Here is an 18,853-nt window from a genome sequence, read left to right on the forward strand (position 1 = left end):
GGCTCAACAGTTATCTGGAGAAACAGAAGTGCTTTCATATTATACACAGTTCCTGATGATTAACTGGACTAATGGATTTCAACACTTTATGTTATGTATAATTGCTCACATTCCATGCCCCGCCCCCCCAAAAAAACCCAAATAGTCAAAAGCATTCTAGGAATGAGTTAATATTTAAATACGCACCATATCCTCCAAGGACGTCTTTCATGCTTTGGTTCTCTGAAGCGTTTGACTGAAAGAAAAGACAGATATTCAGTACCTTTCTACAGTGATAAGGAAGCGAAGTGCATTTAACAAGCTGGGGGTTCTCAGCACACTCAGTGTTTAAACCACTGAGTCAGGGTACTTGCTCTTTAACATGGGATGATGTGCAAGAAGCCATGAAGGTCTCAGAGGCCCTGTTGCTACGGACCAGTAGAGACTCTTCTGAACTGTCTACTTAGGAAGAATGGCTCCTCACAGCATGTGGAAAATTGTATTTTCTTCTTTGTGACAAGGGTCTCTCAGACAGGGACTGGAAACCGCAAAGGGGAATGTAGCTACTTCTAAGTTCAGGATCCAACGACAAATCCATCCATCTGCCCACCCACCCAAACGTTCACAGAGTACCTGCTCCAAGCCAGGCGCTGTGGAGACAAAGGCAGAGGCAGCTGTAGAGGAGGGCAGACACGTACCCACAAGGGTGGCGAGTGCTCGAGAACAGATAAGTCTGAGGCAGAGTGAAGGCGGGAGCCCGCCTGCCTGCCTGGAGGAAGGGCACCAGTCAGGAAGGTGGCCAAGCCCAGTCCTGGGGACTGGGGACGAGGCTAGCAAACGGACCAGGGAGGGGAGAGAACAGCCGTTCTGGACAGAGCACACACCATGAGCTGACAGGTACAAGGACATGACGTGACAGAGTGTGTGTGGCATAATTTGATTTGGCTTTAATATAGCAGGTAACAAGGGAGACAGGTTGAGCAGCGTCCTGAGTGTCAGGCCAAGGAGTCTGGAATGAATCCTGCTGGGAAGGAAAAGCCAGGGAAGAGACCTAAGCAGAGGCAAAGAAACGGTGGGAATGGCGGAAAAGCGGCTCTGAATTGTGTAGATGGTGGGTTTCTGGGGGTGGAGAGGACTGAGCAAGGACGCTGGTTGTGTCCCAGCACCAGGCAGTGGCACTCCCAGCACAGGACAGTGGAGGCGGGACGCTCATTCAGCAACAGCCTGACCATGTCGAATGGCAAAGGGCTCCCCAGACTGACATCTTCACCTCGGGTGGGTCTGAGACATAACCATTTACACTGAAGGAAACAAAAAAGTTCTAAGTGTCTTGTCCTCCACTGAAGCCCTAGGCAGACTTATTTCCACAACGACTCTATCTACTAAAACAAACAATGCAAGTGCCGCATGTGTGATGTTCTCCCACACAAAAGTACCGAGGAAGAAACAGACACGACAGTAGCAGGCAAGAACAGACTTCTGGCAGAGCCCCAAGCTGCAATGAGGATGCAGGAAGAGGAAGGCAGGGAGAGAGAAACGGGTGCCCAATCAATAAGCCCCACTTCTCTAAATAAATACAGGCAGCCCCTGGTTTGCAAAGCAAGGACTGTCTATGCACAGAAATGAAATGTCTGGTGTTTAGAGACATTTTGACAGAGAGACCAAAAAGCAGGTGAAATTGTGAGGAGGGCTCTCATCCCATTGACACATGACAGATCCAAAACATCAACAAGGCCAAAGAGTCTGGAGTTGAGGGAGGCCCAGAGGTTCTGCAAGCATCCTCTGGTCTGAGGGGCTGGGGGCTCAGGAAGGAGATGCGGAGGGAGCTGGGCCAGGACAAGCCATCTGGAGGGAAAGCCCACAGGCAGGGCCAGAGCACCTCCTGCTCACGTGTTCTTCCCCTCAGGGGAGTCTGTCCCCATCAGCATAAAATAAAGGACACCAAAACATAACCCAAGAAGAATGTCCTCATTCTTAGGAGATACATGCTAAAGTACCAGAATGGGTACAATTTACTTTCAAGTGGTTTAGGGGGAAAATTCTACATTATTTATGATAATTATATATAATAAATATATTATAAATGGTATAACTTATAATGTAATTATAAATAATTACACTATAATTATAAAGGATAACTACAACAAATATAAGTAATTATATAATAAATATTTATAATTATATTAATATAATATACAATAAGAGAAGCAAATATGGTGTTATGGGCCAAATTGTATTCCTCCTCCCACCCCCCTAATTCACATGAAGAAGTCCTAACCCCCAGGACCGCAGAATGTGACTACTTGCAGACAGGGTCTTAAAGAGGTAATAAAAGTAAAACAAGGTCCATGGGTGGGCCCTAATCCACCATGACTGGTGTCCTTATAAAAAAAGGAGATTAGGACACACACATAGACTGAGGGGTGACCATGTGAGGACACAGTGAGAAGAGAGCCACCTGCAAGCCAAGGAGAGAGGCCTCAGGAGAAACCAAACCTGCTGACACCTTGACCTGGGACTTGCAGCCTCCAGAACTGTGAGGAAATAAATTTCTGTTGTTTAATACACCCATTCTACACTTTGTTATGGCAGCCTTAGCACACCAATACATGTGGCAACACAGTAATTGATAAACCTAGATGAAGGACATTTGTGTATTCATTAAATTTATTTAGACTTTTTTTTAGGTCTAACATTTTTTGTAATAAAAAGTTGGGAAGAAAACACACTCTAGAAGAATGAACCAGTGCGAGCATTCAGAGGGCAATCCGGCAATATCTATCAAAACTGTTAATACCCACACCCCTTAACCTGCAGTGCACTGCCAGGTACGTGTTGCACAGGTCTTACTGCAGCACATGCCAAGATGTATATAGGTCTTCACTGTAATACTGTCATAACAAGAACCCAGGAAGAAACCATCAATGTGGGGTCGGGTATATACATCACAGTACGAGGCAACACCATGCAGTTACTAGAAACAAGGTAGATCTGCATGGATTAATATGGGAAGACTTCCAAATTATATTAACAAACTGCAGAATAACATGCCTACCATGATTCTGTTCAGACCCATTTTTAAAGAATACATATTTATGGTGGTATTACGCAGGGGTTTTTTCCCTAGGATATGTAAGTGACTGTTAACAAAGGCTTCCTTTGATGAAAGGAATTATGGGTCAGGGGACCCATAGACTTTTTATATCATTCTGAATGGTTTAAACATTCTTCCATGTTCATATTGTTTTTATTTCAAAAAAAAAAGACAAGCCTGTGTCAGACTTGTATTAATGCAGCAAAGTGGGACATGGGGAGAAGTGATGTGACTCACAGCTGGGCTCTGGTTCAGGAAAGGGAGAGGAAGGGTGTGTGCAGGCTGTCCATGCGCGGGAGCGCCGTACACGGGACTCAGAGTGGATTCAGATTCTTCTGAAGAGCAGACGTGTGGCTCCTGCCTTCTCCCTCTCCATGTCCTACCCCCTTTCCCTAGACTATATGAGTCAAAAATCTATTTTTTCTTTTTTTTAATTAAAGGAAGAAGAAGCATTAAGAAAGCTACTCTAGATCTAATTTGGAAAAGAACAGAAGATCCCGTTCACCCAGCCATGTGTTATTGAGGGGCCTGCTGTGCTATGGGGCCAGTTCAGCAGGAGACGAAATAGACAAAACCCCCACCTTCCTTACATTCAAGGGGGGAGAGAGGAGTAAACACAGAGCATGTCAGGTAGCAACAAGGGACAGGAAAGTAGGAAAGGAGCGCAGGGGCCTGGGAAGTGGGTTTGCAGGGACAGATGAGGAGGCCCGGAAGGTGAGCATCAGTCAGTGAGAATCACCCGTGTCTGCGGAATAGCCGTCAGGCAGAGGCCAGGGATAGGCGGGAGTATGGGACATGAGGTCAGGCCTCCCAGGCCTTGTGGCCCAGGGAGCAAAGGCTCCCCTTTGCCTGCAGTGACGAGGGGGCAGCTGCAGGGCAGGACGGCTGTGACCTACAGTCGAATAGGCTCACCTCTGCTGCTGTGCCGAGCAGCCTTCAGGGAGACCAGTATGAGAACCCACCGCGAGGCAGTGGTGGCTTAGCCAGCTAGCAGCAGGAGAGGACGACAGGAGGTGGGATCCTGGCTGTATCTTCAACACTAAGCTGACAGGACTTGCTGACAGGGTGGATGGGGGGGCGGTGTGAGAGGAAGAGAACAGTGCAGGACGACTCCAGAGCTGGGAACTTACACTGTTCCACTGCACTTCTGGTTCTGGTTTGGTGGTGGTGAGAGGTGGGAAACTGGGGAGACACAAGACTTCTCTGCAGGTAAGAGATGAGGAGCTGCCTCCGGGTCCCTGATGGACGACAAGCCAGGTAACTGTTCCCAAACAGGCCTGTTCCCCACGGGGCTGTGGCACTGCTCCCTCGGAAGCTCCAGAGAGTGATTCAGGCTCAGCCCTCGGACAACCGATCTTTTCTCAATTCCTGGTGCTTCCACAGGGTGGAGAGAACTCAGACGGCGCAAGAGGGCAAAGCAAAGGGCAATCCATCCTTTCTAACGTATCCACCAACGTCCCCTGAGGCCGGAGGGCTAGTGGAGGGGAAGCAGGCACACCTCAAGGGTAGGTCAGGCTCCTGACACTCCGCGACACTGGAGCTGGAACCCAAGGTTGATGGAGCAGCGCCTAAGAGAGGCCCTCGTGGGACAAAGAAGGGGTGGGTGGGTGGGGTAGAGAATGGGGGACAGACAAGGGGGCCGTTGGGGCGCGCAGCCCTCGGGGGGGCTCCCAGCAGGTTGTCTGCCTTCATGCACACACATCCCAGAGACAGGCGTGGGGCCCCATCGCCAGAAAAGGAGTAGTGGCCAATAGCCAGAGAGACGTGCTGTGAGTCCTCTGCTACTATGTGACTTTATGTAAAAAGAAAAAAAGGAGGGGGGCCTCTATGATCTAGCAGGTTGACCTCAAAATTAAACAAGAGAAAACAGGTGGAAGCAGCTGGCACAGAACACGTGCTCAGGAAAGCAAACCACACCCTGCAGGCCCTGTCCTGGACCGTCTTCCCTCTCCTCCCCTTTGTGTCCACTCTTCCCAGTCCTGGGGCTCAGCCACCCCATCCTGGTCCTGATCTCTGAGAAGCGTGTGACCTAGGGTCTGCCAGCTGCAACCTGACCTCTCCACACCAGCCTCCCTCTTGCGCCTGCAGGCAGCTCAGGGTTCTAGAAGGGTTCTAGGAATCCCCCCATGTTCTGAGTGTTCCTCTGTGGCTCCCTTCTACCTCCCAATGGCTCTCTCCTCCCTCCACAGGCCCTCCTTCCTCTGCTTGACCCTTGGGGAGAAGCACCCCCTCTGAGTTTCTATGCCAAGGGTTCATCAGCCTCTTCCCCCAGCCCTGACCCCCAGTGACCCTCCAAGTGCAGCCTGGTCCCGCAGAGTCGTGTCTCCTGCCCACCCTGCCAGTCCTGCCTGGCTTCCCCGTTTCTGCATAGAATGGAAGTCTCCTCACCTCTGGGGCCTCCATATTCTCCTCCCCTGACTCTGTCAATCTCCCCCAACAACTCTTCAATTGAGGAGTCTTCTGGATGTGTCCCTTTCCCCATTTCTACCACTGAACTAGTCCAGGTCCTCATGACTGCTTTCCCATGCTAATGAGACTGCCTCTTCACAGGCTTCCCTGCCCCCACTCTTCCCAGTCGCCTTACCCACCCACCTGCCCACCCATTCCCCTCCCCATCCCACCCACAGCCAGCACTTACTCTGTGCTGGGGATACTAAAATGCATAACACAAACACAGTCCCTGCCCTCAAGGAACTTTCAGTGTAATTACACTGCACATCATTTAACTTGCCTGAAACACAGCTCCCTTCTTTTCCAATCTAACTCATTTTTGAATTAAAATACATCTTTTGGAAGAGGTAAATATACGGAGAGTGTATAAAATCCAGAGAGTACGTTATTTTGGTTAGAACTTGTAGGGTACATCTTTTTCAATCTCCTTTCTTTCAACTTTATATTTAACGTGGGTCTACTGTAAGCAACATACAGCTAAGTTCCCCCCACTCCAAATGTGACTGGCAACTGAAGAGTGGTCCTCAAAAAGGTACGTCCAAATCTTCATCCTCAATACCTGTGAATGTGACCTTACTTGGAAAAAGGGTCTTTGCAGATGTAATTGAGTTAAAGGTCTTGAGAAGAGATAATCCTCAATTAACGGGGGGTGGGGGGGGTCCCTAAGTCTAATTACAAGTACCCTTATGAGAGAGAAGAGCGGAGAAGAAGAAGGCCTTGTGAAGACAGGAGCCTAGGAACCTCTGAAGCCACCAGAAGTAGAAGAGGCAAGGATACTCCCCCCTAGAGCCAGTGGAGGGGGTATGGCCCCACTGACACCTTGATTCTGGACTTTGGGCTTCCAGGACTGTGAGAGAATAAATTTCTTTTGTTAAGCCAAGAAGTTTGTGATTATTTGTTATGGCGTCCCTAAAAAACTAATTAGGCAATTTTTTTTACTTTTACTGTTTTTTTTGTTTTTGTTTTCTTGGCCGTGCCCGCATTGCTTACGGGATCTCCCTGACCAGGGATTGAACCCCGGGCCCTCAGCAGTGAAAGCACAGAGTCCTAACCACTGGACCACCAGGTAATTCCCTTTACTTTTTCTCTTCTTTTTTATTTAGTTAATTTAATTTATTTATTTTTGGCTGTGTTGGGTCTTGGTTGCTGTGCAAGGGCTTTCTCCAGTTGTGGTGAGCGGGGGCTACTCTTTGTTGCGGTGCACAGGCTTCTCATTGTGGTGGCTTCTCTTGCTGTGGAGCACGGGCTCTAGGCGCCTGGGCTTCAGCAGTTGCGGCACGTAGGCTCAGCAGTTGTGGTACGTGGGCTGTAGAGTGCAGGCTCAGTAGTTGTGGCACACGGGCTTAGTTGCTCCACGGCATGTGGGATCTTCCTGGACCAGGGCTCGAACCCATGTCCCCTACATTGGCAGGTGGATTCTTAACCACTGCGCCACCAAGGAAGCCCCCCTTTACTTTTTCTTAAAACAAAACAAAACAATTCAGAATTCAGAACACTCCCTTCCATCTGAAATCCCAGTCCCTCTGTTTCCCTTCTCAAGGCCAACCACTGTCACCTGGATCTTGTGTGTCCTTCCAAAGATGTGCCAGGCGAGTATAAAGATGGACAGATGTCTTTTTAAAGAGACAGACAGATGGTCGCAGACTTCACAGAGTCGGACCCTTCCTGCTCTCCTTGAAAACCCCCTGGAGCTTCACCTACTGTACACGTGACTCTACCTGTTGGATTAGAGGCTATGTGGTAGCCCGTGGCATGGTAATGTCATCTCTGAGTCATTCTACAAGCACCACTGCAGCGAATGTCCCTGCCATGTGCCATCTCTGCCTGTGTGGGTAAATTCCTAGTGGAAGACTTGTTGCATCAAAGCTTATGTGCAGCTGACTTTGTCACACTGCCCTCCAAAGAGGCTGCAGCAACCCATACAAGTGCCCTTTCCCCACATCCCTGCCAGCACCGTGTATTAATGAAACTTTTTGCTTTGACAATGTGATCACTGAAACGCAGCCTCAGCATGGCTGTAGAGTGCACTCATCAAGGCACGTGGGCGCCCAGGAAGCAGCTCAAGTGAGGTTGGCAAGACTCCCACCTGCCCTCCTCTCTGCCCACCTGCTCTGGGCCTCGGCTCACAGCCTCCCCTGAGGGTACCAGGGCATAGCGCTCACTCTTCCAGAAGTTTTGTGGTTTTGGTGCCACACAACAGGAAGGCGGTATGGGTGATCAGATTCTACCTGTTTCACACCGGCAACCTCATCACTTGGTTCTGCACACACCTCTCTGAGTCAGCACCTAGAGGGCAGGTTCCTGGCAATCCACTTCCCTGTCCTCCTTGGAGCCTCGCCCAGTTGATGCCCCAGGGACTTGCTGAGTGGAGGAAGAGAGCTGGGATTTTATACAGGGGTCTTTCCTTTTATATCACAAGGAAGAAGACATAAGAGGTGGCACTGCAAGTCAAATCACAGGAATTGGAAGGGAAATAATTTCCTCAAAGCAGCTGCAGTCCTACTTAGAAACCGAGTCATAAAAAGCACAACTGTTTAGAAATTAAACCACACAATTTAAGAGAGCCATGTCCGTGCCAGGCGCACCCTGAGAGAAGCAGAGTTAGACGCATGTAAGGGGCAGTAAGAGGCTCCTGACTGTCTGGTGAAGAGAAAGCAGGGCTCAAGCCTGAATAACAACGGGGTAAACTGGGCTTCATAAGACGTGGTTACCAGGAGGTAGCAGTCCTTTGAGCCCCTCTTCATCTGACGGCACTTCCCAAACCAGCATGATGAGGGTGTAAAATCACCCCTGCTGCGGATACAGTACAGGAAGGGGCTCATGAACCCGGGTAGGCTTCTTGGCAGACAGCTTCTCTTTGCCATGAAAATCCACCAAGGCAATTCAATTACAATATGAAACGTGTGGAACATTCACATTCTTACTGCTAAAGTGTAATCTTGACGCTAGAAGGTGATCACAGACCACACAGCAGCCACTTTAGCATCTGGCATTTCACAAAGTGATACAACAGAAGACACCCTGGATGGTGCCACATCACAGTCTATGGAAATGAGTCACAGGCTCTTCACCAGTCCCTGTGTGAGATCTCAGGCCTCGGGAAGTGAGCAGGTTTCCACCCCCTGGGGTGGGGGAGCTCCAGAGACTATGAGCTCATGCTTTCTTGTTCAGCCCTGGGGGCAAACCCTCTCCTTCCAATGACCTATAGCCAGAAAAAAACCCAGAGTTTTAGAGCCTTCTGCCCAGTGACAGGCTGCTGACCAGGACGACACTCTGATGGCCTCATTTCTCAAGCTGTACCACGGTTCAGTGGCTCATGCAACAGAGGCTTCCTGTCGAGGGTAACAGACTGTTTACCGGGGCAAATGGCAAGCAGCCCCCACCCGTGCCAGCTGGGGATCAGTTCATAAACTAGGCAGTTTGGAATCTGAGTCAGAGCCAGAAGGGTCCTTGAGGGGCCAACCTCCTCGGTGTAAAGGGTGAGGAAAGTGGGAGGGAAGAGCTGATTTGTCCAGGATCACCAGGTACTTAGTAGTGGAGCTGGGGTGAAATCCCAGCCACCTGAGACAGGCCTCTTTCTGTAACTGGTACTGGCTGGGCCAGTGACCTCAAACCACAGCTTGCTGGCTCTGTGTTCCCAGGACCCCAATCCCAAAGGACAGAAACTCCTGGGGGTGAGTAAATCCACCCTCACTGATGGAACCAGCAATCTAGGAAGAACCCAGAAGTGTTTCTGCACTTTCCCTAAATTATAAATGATCATCCCAATATCCAAGCCTCCTTAATGCTCCCTAGTGGTGTGAAAACCCCAGAGGTACTCAGTGTCTTCAGGGCAGGGAGAAAGTTCCAGGAAGACACTGAGGTAGCCTGCTGGTTGCCCCCCAAACCCACTGGCCCCTCTCTTTCTTACTAAGGAAGTCCCTTCGGTAGCTTGCAGACTGTGTCCTCGGCCTCCTCTGCAGCTGGGTGCGGCTGTGTGACCAAGTTCTAGCCTAGGGTAGTTGTACACCCAGACTGGGCTGCTTTTCAAGAAGTGAAAAGCCACGTGATCCTTGTGACAAGGGACTAAAGGCAGTCCAGCTGGGGGTAGTTTGCAATCTAGTCCCTGCTTTATCAAAAGTCTTATTATTTTAAGCCAGTCACTTAACTCTTCCGGGTCTAAGTGTCCTCAGCTGTCTAGTCATAGGGTCAATGTCGGGACAAAAGCAGCTGTAGCAGGCGAGTGGTGTGGCTGCCTCACCACCACCCTTCATCAGGCATTCAATCCAGGGTTTTACATCGTTACTTCTCATCGTCACAACAACCGCGAAAGGTATCATCCTTGTTTTACACATAAGGTCAGAGGATCTGCCAAAGGCCAAAAGTGGTACAACCCGCATGTGCATCTACATCTACCTGATTCCAGCGCACACATCCTCCCCCCACCCCACCCCCACCAGCCAACCTGAGGAAGCCTAATCCAGGACAACGCTGGTTCTTGTAGGGCTGGACCGCAAGGGCAAAGAGGGCCCAGGAGGCTCCTTGAGGTCAGGGCCCACCTCCTCCCCGCAACATGTCCTCCCGACTCTGCTTCTCTTCCCTTAAACACCTCCACACTGCAGCTGGAGTGAGCTGAGATGCCACACCTTGCTTAGAAGCCTCCAGAGTCTACCCCACCTCCCATCCCTCAGGGAACACAAGTTTGACTTTTCAAGTTGGCAAACAAGGTACCCATGGCCTGGCATCTCCCAACTTAGCTGTCACTCACATTGTCCCTTTGGCTTGGGAGGGCCTCCACATTTCTTCTCCTGGAAAACTCTTAGATTAAGTTCAGACAACTCTAAGACATGCCTCCTTTGCAACTGGGCTAAGCCTCCTCCCTCCCTCTGGCTCCTCAAAGTCTCCTATGCACACCCCTGGATTAACACTTCACGTGCAATACTAAGGATCTGTTTCTCCCGCCAGACACTTAGTTAAGGAGGCAGACACCTCCTTAACTTATTTGTGTTTACACCCTCCGCACCCAGCTCAGCACCTTTTAGAAGGAAGCAGGCACTGACCGAACAAATGGAGCAGAGCACACTGGGCTTCGTCACAGGACAGAGGAGGTGACACCTTAGCACTCAGTGTGCAAAGCTCTGGGCTCAAAACCTCACATCAGCAACTTACATGGGGCCAGGGAAAGTTGTTAACCTTTCTGGGCCTCTATCTGCCTCTCTATAAAGTGGGAGAGATTACAGCACCCGTCTCACTGCAGCATTAGCAAGACAATATATTTAGAGTATTTAAAACTGTGCTTTATACTTAGCAAGTACTGTGCACATCACAGCAAGGAGCAGAGGTACTACTGTTAGAGGAACAGTGCATCCTCAGGTGCAAAGCCCAGCTGCAGACAGCAAGAAAGCACTCATCTGATTATAATTTGTGGATCCAGAGCCTCCCTAAAGTCTTTCTTTTTTCTTATAGATTATAAATCATTGTGGTAAGTTTGGAAACCAAAGAAAGTGAAATTATCTAAAATGTCACCATCTGAATACAACCAAGATCATTAGTTGTTATATCACTGTACTTCTGGTTCCAAATCTCCTTCTGGCCTGCACTTCCCATGTGGGACCAGAACGAAGCTATAGCAGGCTGTGCTCTCTGTTCCCTGGTCCGTCAGCCTCCATCAGCCCCAAGGGTTGGCCACTGGAAGAACTCTCCAGATGCTGGTGCTCGGAAAGGTGAGCACTGAAGAGTGGTGACAGGGACACCCTGGGCAGAGCGGCAGGGCACAGCTCAGGCTGGCATGGCCCACAGGCAGGCAGGGCCGGGCCTCCCGCCTCACCACAGCAGGCAGCGAACACAGGACATGCTCAGGAAACACCGAGGGACTGACAGGACAGAGGGCTCAAGACCAACTCGGAAGGCTCAGAAGGTCACTGGGGAAAAGGGCTGGTTCTTGTCAAGACACCTCACGCTGCTCTTAGCTGAAGAAGGGAGATGCACCATGAAATCAACTCGGGGACGCTGCAGAATTTCTTCTACAATCAGAGTGAGGAAAAAATTTGAACTGACATGTCACCGATTCAAGAAACACCACGGAATGAGACCCTGTCATCACACTCCGATCCAGGGGGAAGAGCAGGTTGGTGGTGCTGTCCCACAAGCTGGCTGAGCAGGCGCCTGCAGTGGGGGTGGGGGGGGACTGGGGTCAGAGTTCAGCTGAGGGTGTCCCTCCACTCCACTTAAAACTCCCATGGCCACAAATCTGTCAAAAGGCAAACTTTATACTTCAGAGCTGTGCACTTTATGTAAATGACACCTCCATAAAAATTTTAAAAACAACAAACAAACACAAAGCCCTCCCATGCCTTTCTACAGCAGTTAGAATAAAACGCAGGCTCCTTCTCATGGCCAAGGTATTGCGTGACTTCGGGTTCTCTCTGCTTCTCTGACTTCATCCCCTCATCCCCTCCGGCCTTCTCTCTATGCACCACACTCACCTGGCTCCATCCTGCCGCAGCTGCACTTTCTGTCTGGGACACTCTTCTCCCAGTTTGCCAAGTGGCGGGCCCCTCTTTTCACTCTTGTCCCAGTTTCCGGGTCACCTCCTTGGAAGTCTCTCCCTACCACCTCAGCTCCAGGTGTGCGCGTCCTGCCTTGCCCCCATCCCTCAATTTCACTTCCCTATCTCATTTTCTTCACAGCACTAATGCCTCTCATCTCAGAAATTCTTCTGTGTTTTCCTGACCACTGTCTTTTTTCTCCCCACCAGAAAGGAAGCTCTGTAAGACCAGGAACTTCTGCTCTGCTTACCCCACATTCTTAGCAGCTAGAGGGTGCCTGGCTCTTAACAGGGTGCTACACAATATTTGTTGAACAAAGGAATTCCTTCAGTTTGTCACTTAAGACATAGTTATTGACTACCGTCCAGGTATCTATTTTTAATTCAGTAAGTTCCATGAATTTGCACAGTGAGTTCTCCCAGGAGTTTGGTTTGCAAACCATTAGTCCTGCAACAGGACTAAAATTGCTCAGCTTTCTCTTTGGCCCCAAAGTAATCTGCCAGCAAGACTGCCAGAGGACATTACCCCAGACCTTTCCTCCTCCTAACTAACCACAAGGCAGGGTGAACCGTCCTGTCAAGGCCTCCCTCACCATATCTGGCCTTAGATCTAAGAACCGGACACTCTGGGTTTGTAATCAGTTTAAGTGCTCATGAATATTTCTTGTAAGGACTCTTTCTGGACAGATAAAGCCGAGGTTCTAAGTTAGCCAGCTTTAATCCTCCCACACGTGGGTAGGCCAAAGGCTGAGAGAGAAGCGAGAGAAAAAGCTAAACTGTCTAGCAAATAAATATGCTTAGCCTTCTAAACACGGGGCTTCCTTAGAAGCACAGCTTCCCTGGGAGCAGGGTGGCGGTGCCATTTGCTAAAGCTGATGACCTCAGCAGGGGTGGGAGTGTTCCATGGGGAACTCCTGGATGGAAAGAAATGAATGGCTGATAAACACACAAGAAGATACGCAACCTCAATAAGGTCAATTTTTAAAATGCAAATTAATAATCATTCTTGCCCCAATTAGCAAAGATTAAAACATTTGGTGAAGATATTAGGAAACAGGCACTCTTCAACTGCAGGCAGAAAAGTAAATGGTACAACCACTAGGGAAATGTGTGGAAGTGGATCTGTGATCCTGGTCCCCAGGATCATTAAATTGGCGTCAGGATGGTCACAGTGAATGGAGCCTCCTGGGACCAGGGATGCTGGAGGCAGAGATGTTAGAGATGCTGCTGGAGGTGGATGAAGAGGCCTCCAGGATGCAGTGTGACTTCAGAAGCAGGAGGAGCTACAGACCTATAAATATTCCTAATGAAGGCTTGATGGGTAGTGTAAATTCTCCTTGAACACTGACGGAAGCCGCAAGGATTCAGGAATGGGCCGTCCTAGAAGGACTCTGCCCTGAGAGCCAGTGTCCCTGGGCAACTGGGGACCCTCTAGGCCTAGGGAACTCACAGAGATTTGCTGCATCTGCTCTTGCTCTGTGTCACCACCACACTGCTAACTGGATTCCTTGGCCAAATACATTTATGAACTCCATTTGCTCTCCTAGTGGACGGAGACATGCATGGTTTTCTCCCTATCAATCCACAGATCACTTAAAAAGTTGCAGCAGATATTTTGGTAATGTCTGTTTTGATTTTAAATATTTACACACTGTGGCCCAGAAAATCCACTTCTAGGATTTTCTTTTATTGTTACACTCACACAAATACCCAAAAGTCTGTGTAAGAGTGTATCGCAGCTTTGTCTGTAAGAGTGGAAGACTTAAAAAAAAAACACCTAAGTGTCTATCAATAAGGGAGGGGTTAAATGTAAGTTATCATACAGTGGAATTCAACTGTTAAAAAGTGAGGTAATTCAACTGTTAAAAAGTGAGGTAGAGGGCTTCCCTGGTGGCGCAGTGGTTGAGAATCTGCCTGCCAATGCAGGGGACACGGGTTCGAGCCCTGGTCTGGGAGGATCCCACATGCCACGGAGCAGCTGGGCCCGTGAGCCACAACTACTGAGCCTGCGCGTCTGGAGCCTGTGCCCCGCAACGGGAGGGGCCGCGATAGTGAAAGGCCCGCGCACCGCGATGAAGAGCGGTCCCCGCACCGCGATGAAGAGCGGTCCCCGCACCGCGATGAACAGTGGTCCCCACCTGCCGCAACTAGAGAAAGCCCTCGCACGAACCGAAGACCCAACACAGCCAAAAATAAAATAAATAAATAAATAAAGTAGCTATTAAAAAAAAAAAAAAAAAGTGAGGTAGAAATGGTACACTTGCAATGGCTGAATTTTATGCTATATAAATTACACCTCAATAAAGTTTTCTAAAAAGTGAGGTAAATCTATCTGCACTGACATGGAAAAATGCCATGTCACCGAAAAAAAAAAAAGCACTATCTGGCTTGCTCATGGAAAAAAGCAAGTCACCAAAACAGTAATGTGTCATGTGAGCCTATTTTTATTTTAAAATGATATATACATGCAGAAATTTGAAGGCACACACAATAAACTGTTAACCATGGGTAGCTCTCTAGAACATGGAATTATAGGGAACTTCTGCTTTTTATGCTATGTATTTCCATAATGTTTTCTTTGTTTATAAAGAGCATGTATTACTTTGTGGTAGGAAAAAAAAAAAGGTCTAAAAACAATTAACTGAGAAAAAAGCTGCTGTTGCCAAAAACAATAATTTAAAAATGACAATAATACAATTTTGCACATTAGGTTAATTTATAGCCTTCCTCAAACCTAACTCATTCAGAAAATTTCCTTCTGCCAGAAAAGCTTCCAGCAGGCAGGACTCACTAGAGACGGGAAATATGTCACTTCAGCCCATTTAGTCCACATCAACCAGGGGCAAGCATCATTGCTGTGCCATCTGTCATCCCTGATGGACAAGATGTGCCACCATGCTCCTGTCAGTCAGGTCAGGGTCTCCCCTCACACCTGATGCTCATAGGCATAGATTCAAATAAAATGTTTATCGTATATGTATATATTTTATAGGATTCCCCAGATTCCCTGCTTTTAAAAAATTAACCAATAATCAATCCTGTGTTGGATAAGAGGCCTCTGACTATAAAAATTCTTTACACAGCCCTTCACTGCAACCTCATGACTAATCAAACAGAAAAAGGAGTGGCCCCAGAGTCTGTGTTTCTCAGAGCTAACACCTGCAGCCCGGGCCCAGTCCCACCATGGAAGATGATCGTCGGCTCAGGCAGTGCAGAAACTTGCCTCACTGCTGCTTCCAACAGTCAGAGGAGACACCCACTCGCCCCACTGCTCAGTGATGAGCTGCAGACTGCAGGGTGGGTTTTCATCCTTGTAACCCAAGCCTCTGAAATGATTCCAGCTGCTCAGGGTGGTCCAAACTCAGCAGAGAACAGAACATATACAATGGGTATAGGGACGTCGTGTTCACACCTTGAGCCTGGAAGGAGAGGGTGGAGGTCCAGCTGTACACTCACCCACCAAGAGTTAAACAGAAGCCGAGGACTGGACACAATGCTGCCACTCACTACCTGGCTCACTCAGCTCCAAGAATCTTACTAGGAGGAAAACCCCAGTGTACTGTTTCATTCATAAAGATGACTCCACTTGCCCTCTGACCTTCTGCAGGTCATATACTCTCAATGCCACTCCCTGGCAGTGGTGAAGGGGCCCCCTGGCCCCCCATCTCCCTCATCCAGTAGCCCTTGTGGACACTTTGGAAGCTGTGTGAGGGCAACTGGCCGAGGACAGGTTCACACCCAACAGGGTCTCCAACCAAACCCTGCCTCACCTTTGAAGAAAAACAACCTTGTCTCCTACCTAAATCCAACATGAATGGCTAATTCACCTGAGTTTCTAGGAGGGTTTCTGAGAAAGCCTCATCAGGTATGGTATCATCATCGTCATCATCAAAATACTGAAGTCTCGAGCTATGCCAACTCAATCACTCCTCACATCCACCCTGGGAGGATAGTATCATCCCAAGTTCTAGATGAAGAAACTGAATCTCAGTGCAGTGAAGGAACTTGCTGAAGTCTCACAGGTGGCAAGTGGTAGTCAGGACCAGAACCCAGGCCACTGCTGACCCTCACTCCCCACAAAACAAGTCTCAGCATCAGGACTGACTGGGCTTGGCCCCTCGGTATAAAATGCAAAGTTTCTGAAATGCAAACCTCTATGTGCAATCCAGACAGCATTAACAAAAGTCAAGAACAACCTCCAGGGGCTTCCCTGGTGGTGCAGTGGTTGAGAATCTGCCTGCCAATGCAGGGGACACGGGTTTGAGCCCTGGTCTGGGAGGATCCCACATGCCGCGGAGCAACTAGGCCCGTGAGCCACAATTACTGAGCCTGCGCGTCTGGAGCCTGTGCTCCGCAACAAGAGAGGCCGCGACAGTGAGAGGCCCGCGCACCGCGATGAAGAGCGGCCCCCGCTTGCCGCAATTGGGGAAAGCCCTCACACAGAAGCGAGGACCCAACACAGCCATAAATGAATAAATAAATAAATAAAATTAAAAATAAAATTAAATTAAAATTAAAAAAAAAAAAAGAACAGCCTCCAAAAGAGAATTCACTCAGAAAATTTAAGTATAGATAGAAAAATAGTTCAAAAACTTTGTTCTATACTGACGGTAGCTATAGCATATATATCTACAATACATGCATCATCCAAAATTTCAAGGCTTGCAGTTAAAAAATCAATTCAAGTCTTAATGCAGGTGGAAACTGAAACTGTTTGCTGTTGAAGTTCGTTGGTACAGGCAGAGGCCACACCGGCTGAGGCTACAACAGGTCTCTGACAAGTGCTGCCCAAGGTTGGTTGCTCCTGCCACCACTCGGCCTCCCACAGAACAGCCCAGGCTCTTGGGCAGCCCAAGCAGCTGGAGCGGGGAGGGGGAAAGCCCCCGGTCTCCCAGGGTGTGCAATATCCCTCCACCATCCCCACAGCCCTATGCCCCCTCCCACTGGCTGCTGCTCCAGGCTCTGTGCTCCTGGGCTGTCAGGACCAAGTGGCACAGTTAGGAAGGTCTGTTCACAGACCAGAGAGGCTCCCACCGCCCGTGCAAGTGAGGGGCACTGCTCTGTGAGAGTACCACACATTTACCCAGCAGAAGACTCTTCCTCTGGGAATGTACTGGGGCTTCACCTTCTAACTGAAATGAACTGATAAGCACCCTTAGCAGAGAAATTAATAGAAGAGCAGCTCTTCTCTTGATACCAGTTATAAAACTACATTTAAGACCTTTTCCCTAGCTTCTCAACTCAGGGCAGCTGGCACCCAGAGTCTTCTCTTTTTCAACAATATACGTTGTGTAACCAACCAGAATCTGAGCAGAAGACAAGCAACAGAGTTCATTTCCTCAGTCCCAAAGCCTGGGAATCAGGTGTCAGGGCAGCAGAGAGCAGCTGAGGAAGCCTGAACTTTACAATAATATCCTGACTCCAGGGAGCCTTGGGACCTTAAGTGAAGAAATCATCAGTCCCCTGTGAACTAAAATATCTGTAAGTCCTCCTTGGCTGGCAGTGGGAATCCCATCTAGAGCAGTCTGTCAGATGCTTCAGGCACCTTGGGTTCCTCTCACAGCTATTTTCACCTCTTCTCCACTTAGGAAGAACAAGTGGCCGGGGTGAGAGGAAGGAGTGATAAATGAGAAGCGTGTACGCCAGTACAGGGGGAGAGACAACATAATAAACCACAACCCCCAGGACTGGGCCCCAGGCTGTCCTAGGAAAGGCGGGTCTGGGTTAAATTAGGATTCCTGTACTCCCAGTGCTCTCTCTGTTCGTCTGTCTACTGGGATCCCTCCAATGTACCTTCCATGAGAGCGCTGGAAAAACACCCACCACATGCCATGGTGGTCATGAGAGGCACCATCAAGTTTTTCTGCATCCCTTGTCCTATTATGCAGGATGTGCAGTGAGCGGCCTCAGGGATGCCGCTAGGCTAGGCTGACAGCTTGGCTGAAGAGCCGGTGGAAAGGAAGTCAGCCTCCACCTCTTTCCTTGAGGGCTACGAACCACACCTACAGGCAGTGAGGAGAAGCCACCTGAGTGTGCTGGGTTTTGGAGAAGCGCTTGCTGGGTGATGTTCTGGGATTGTTTCACAATAGTGTCCGCCTTTGTTCCAGCCTTCCTAGAAGTCTAGAATGAACATAAACGAACCCCAGAGAATCAGCATGCCTTGGTCCTGCTATTTCTCACTTGAAACAGGCCTGCCAATGCCAGCTCCTGATCAGAAAGTCCTGGCACAATTCACGAGACCTCGGGAAAAAAGGACGCATAGGGCCCAGGTCAGGCCTGCCTACCTGTCCTCAGACTCTCCAACCCGGCAATAGTGCTGGGAATATGCGTCCTTTGGGCTTGCTCCTCAACCAAGCTATCCGCGGGAGACTTAGCTAATAAGCATCTTACCACACCTGACACTGTGCAAGAAGAGCCAGAGGCTGAACCCCTGATGTGGGTGGGCAAGCATAGAGCTCACTCATTCACTCAGGAAACGACCAAACAATCTGACACAAGAATCAGGACAGTGCTGACTGTGCCTGAGTACATTCTAGGGGCAAGGGAAGAGCAGGCGGCTCTGGAGAGACTTACTGGGTGCTCAGGGCAGTGAACAAAAATTCTATACAGCAACTCTACAGAACAAAGCTCTATACTGTATACAAGCTAGAACTTGAGCACTTCCTCTCCCTTAGCATTGAGATATGAGCCCCCCTTTGAAGGAGGGAGGAAAACGAAGATCAATTGCCTCCTTACAAAAAAGGAACTTGAGAAGACTGAAAATGTGTAAAAAATCACCTGCACAGAATGAGCAGGCTCCACTT

The 18,853-nt window shown here is 49.1% G+C and overlaps 1 protein-coding gene across 8 annotated transcripts in view; it reads right to left on the reverse strand.

The window, feature by feature from the left end:
- The window catches only part of STIMATE (STIM activating enhancer), a 62,056-nt gene that overhangs the window by 25,103 nt on the left and 18,100 nt on the right, over window positions 1-18,853 (reverse strand). For all 8 annotated transcript variants that reach the window (XM_059939906.1, XM_059939907.1, XM_059939902.1 and 5 more), the window contains exon 2: window positions 187-235. In XM_059939906.1, coding sequence (XP_059795889.1) covers window positions 187-235 — 49 coding nt within the window. The remainder of the gene's footprint in view (window positions 1-186; window positions 236-18,853) is intronic.

The sequence above is a fragment of the Balaenoptera ricei genome, chromosome 11 (assembly GCF_028023285.1).
Source record: "Balaenoptera ricei isolate mBalRic1 chromosome 11, mBalRic1.hap2, whole genome shotgun sequence".
In the NCBI taxonomy this organism is placed as follows: domain Eukaryota; kingdom Metazoa; phylum Chordata; class Mammalia; order Artiodactyla; family Balaenopteridae; genus Balaenoptera; species Balaenoptera ricei.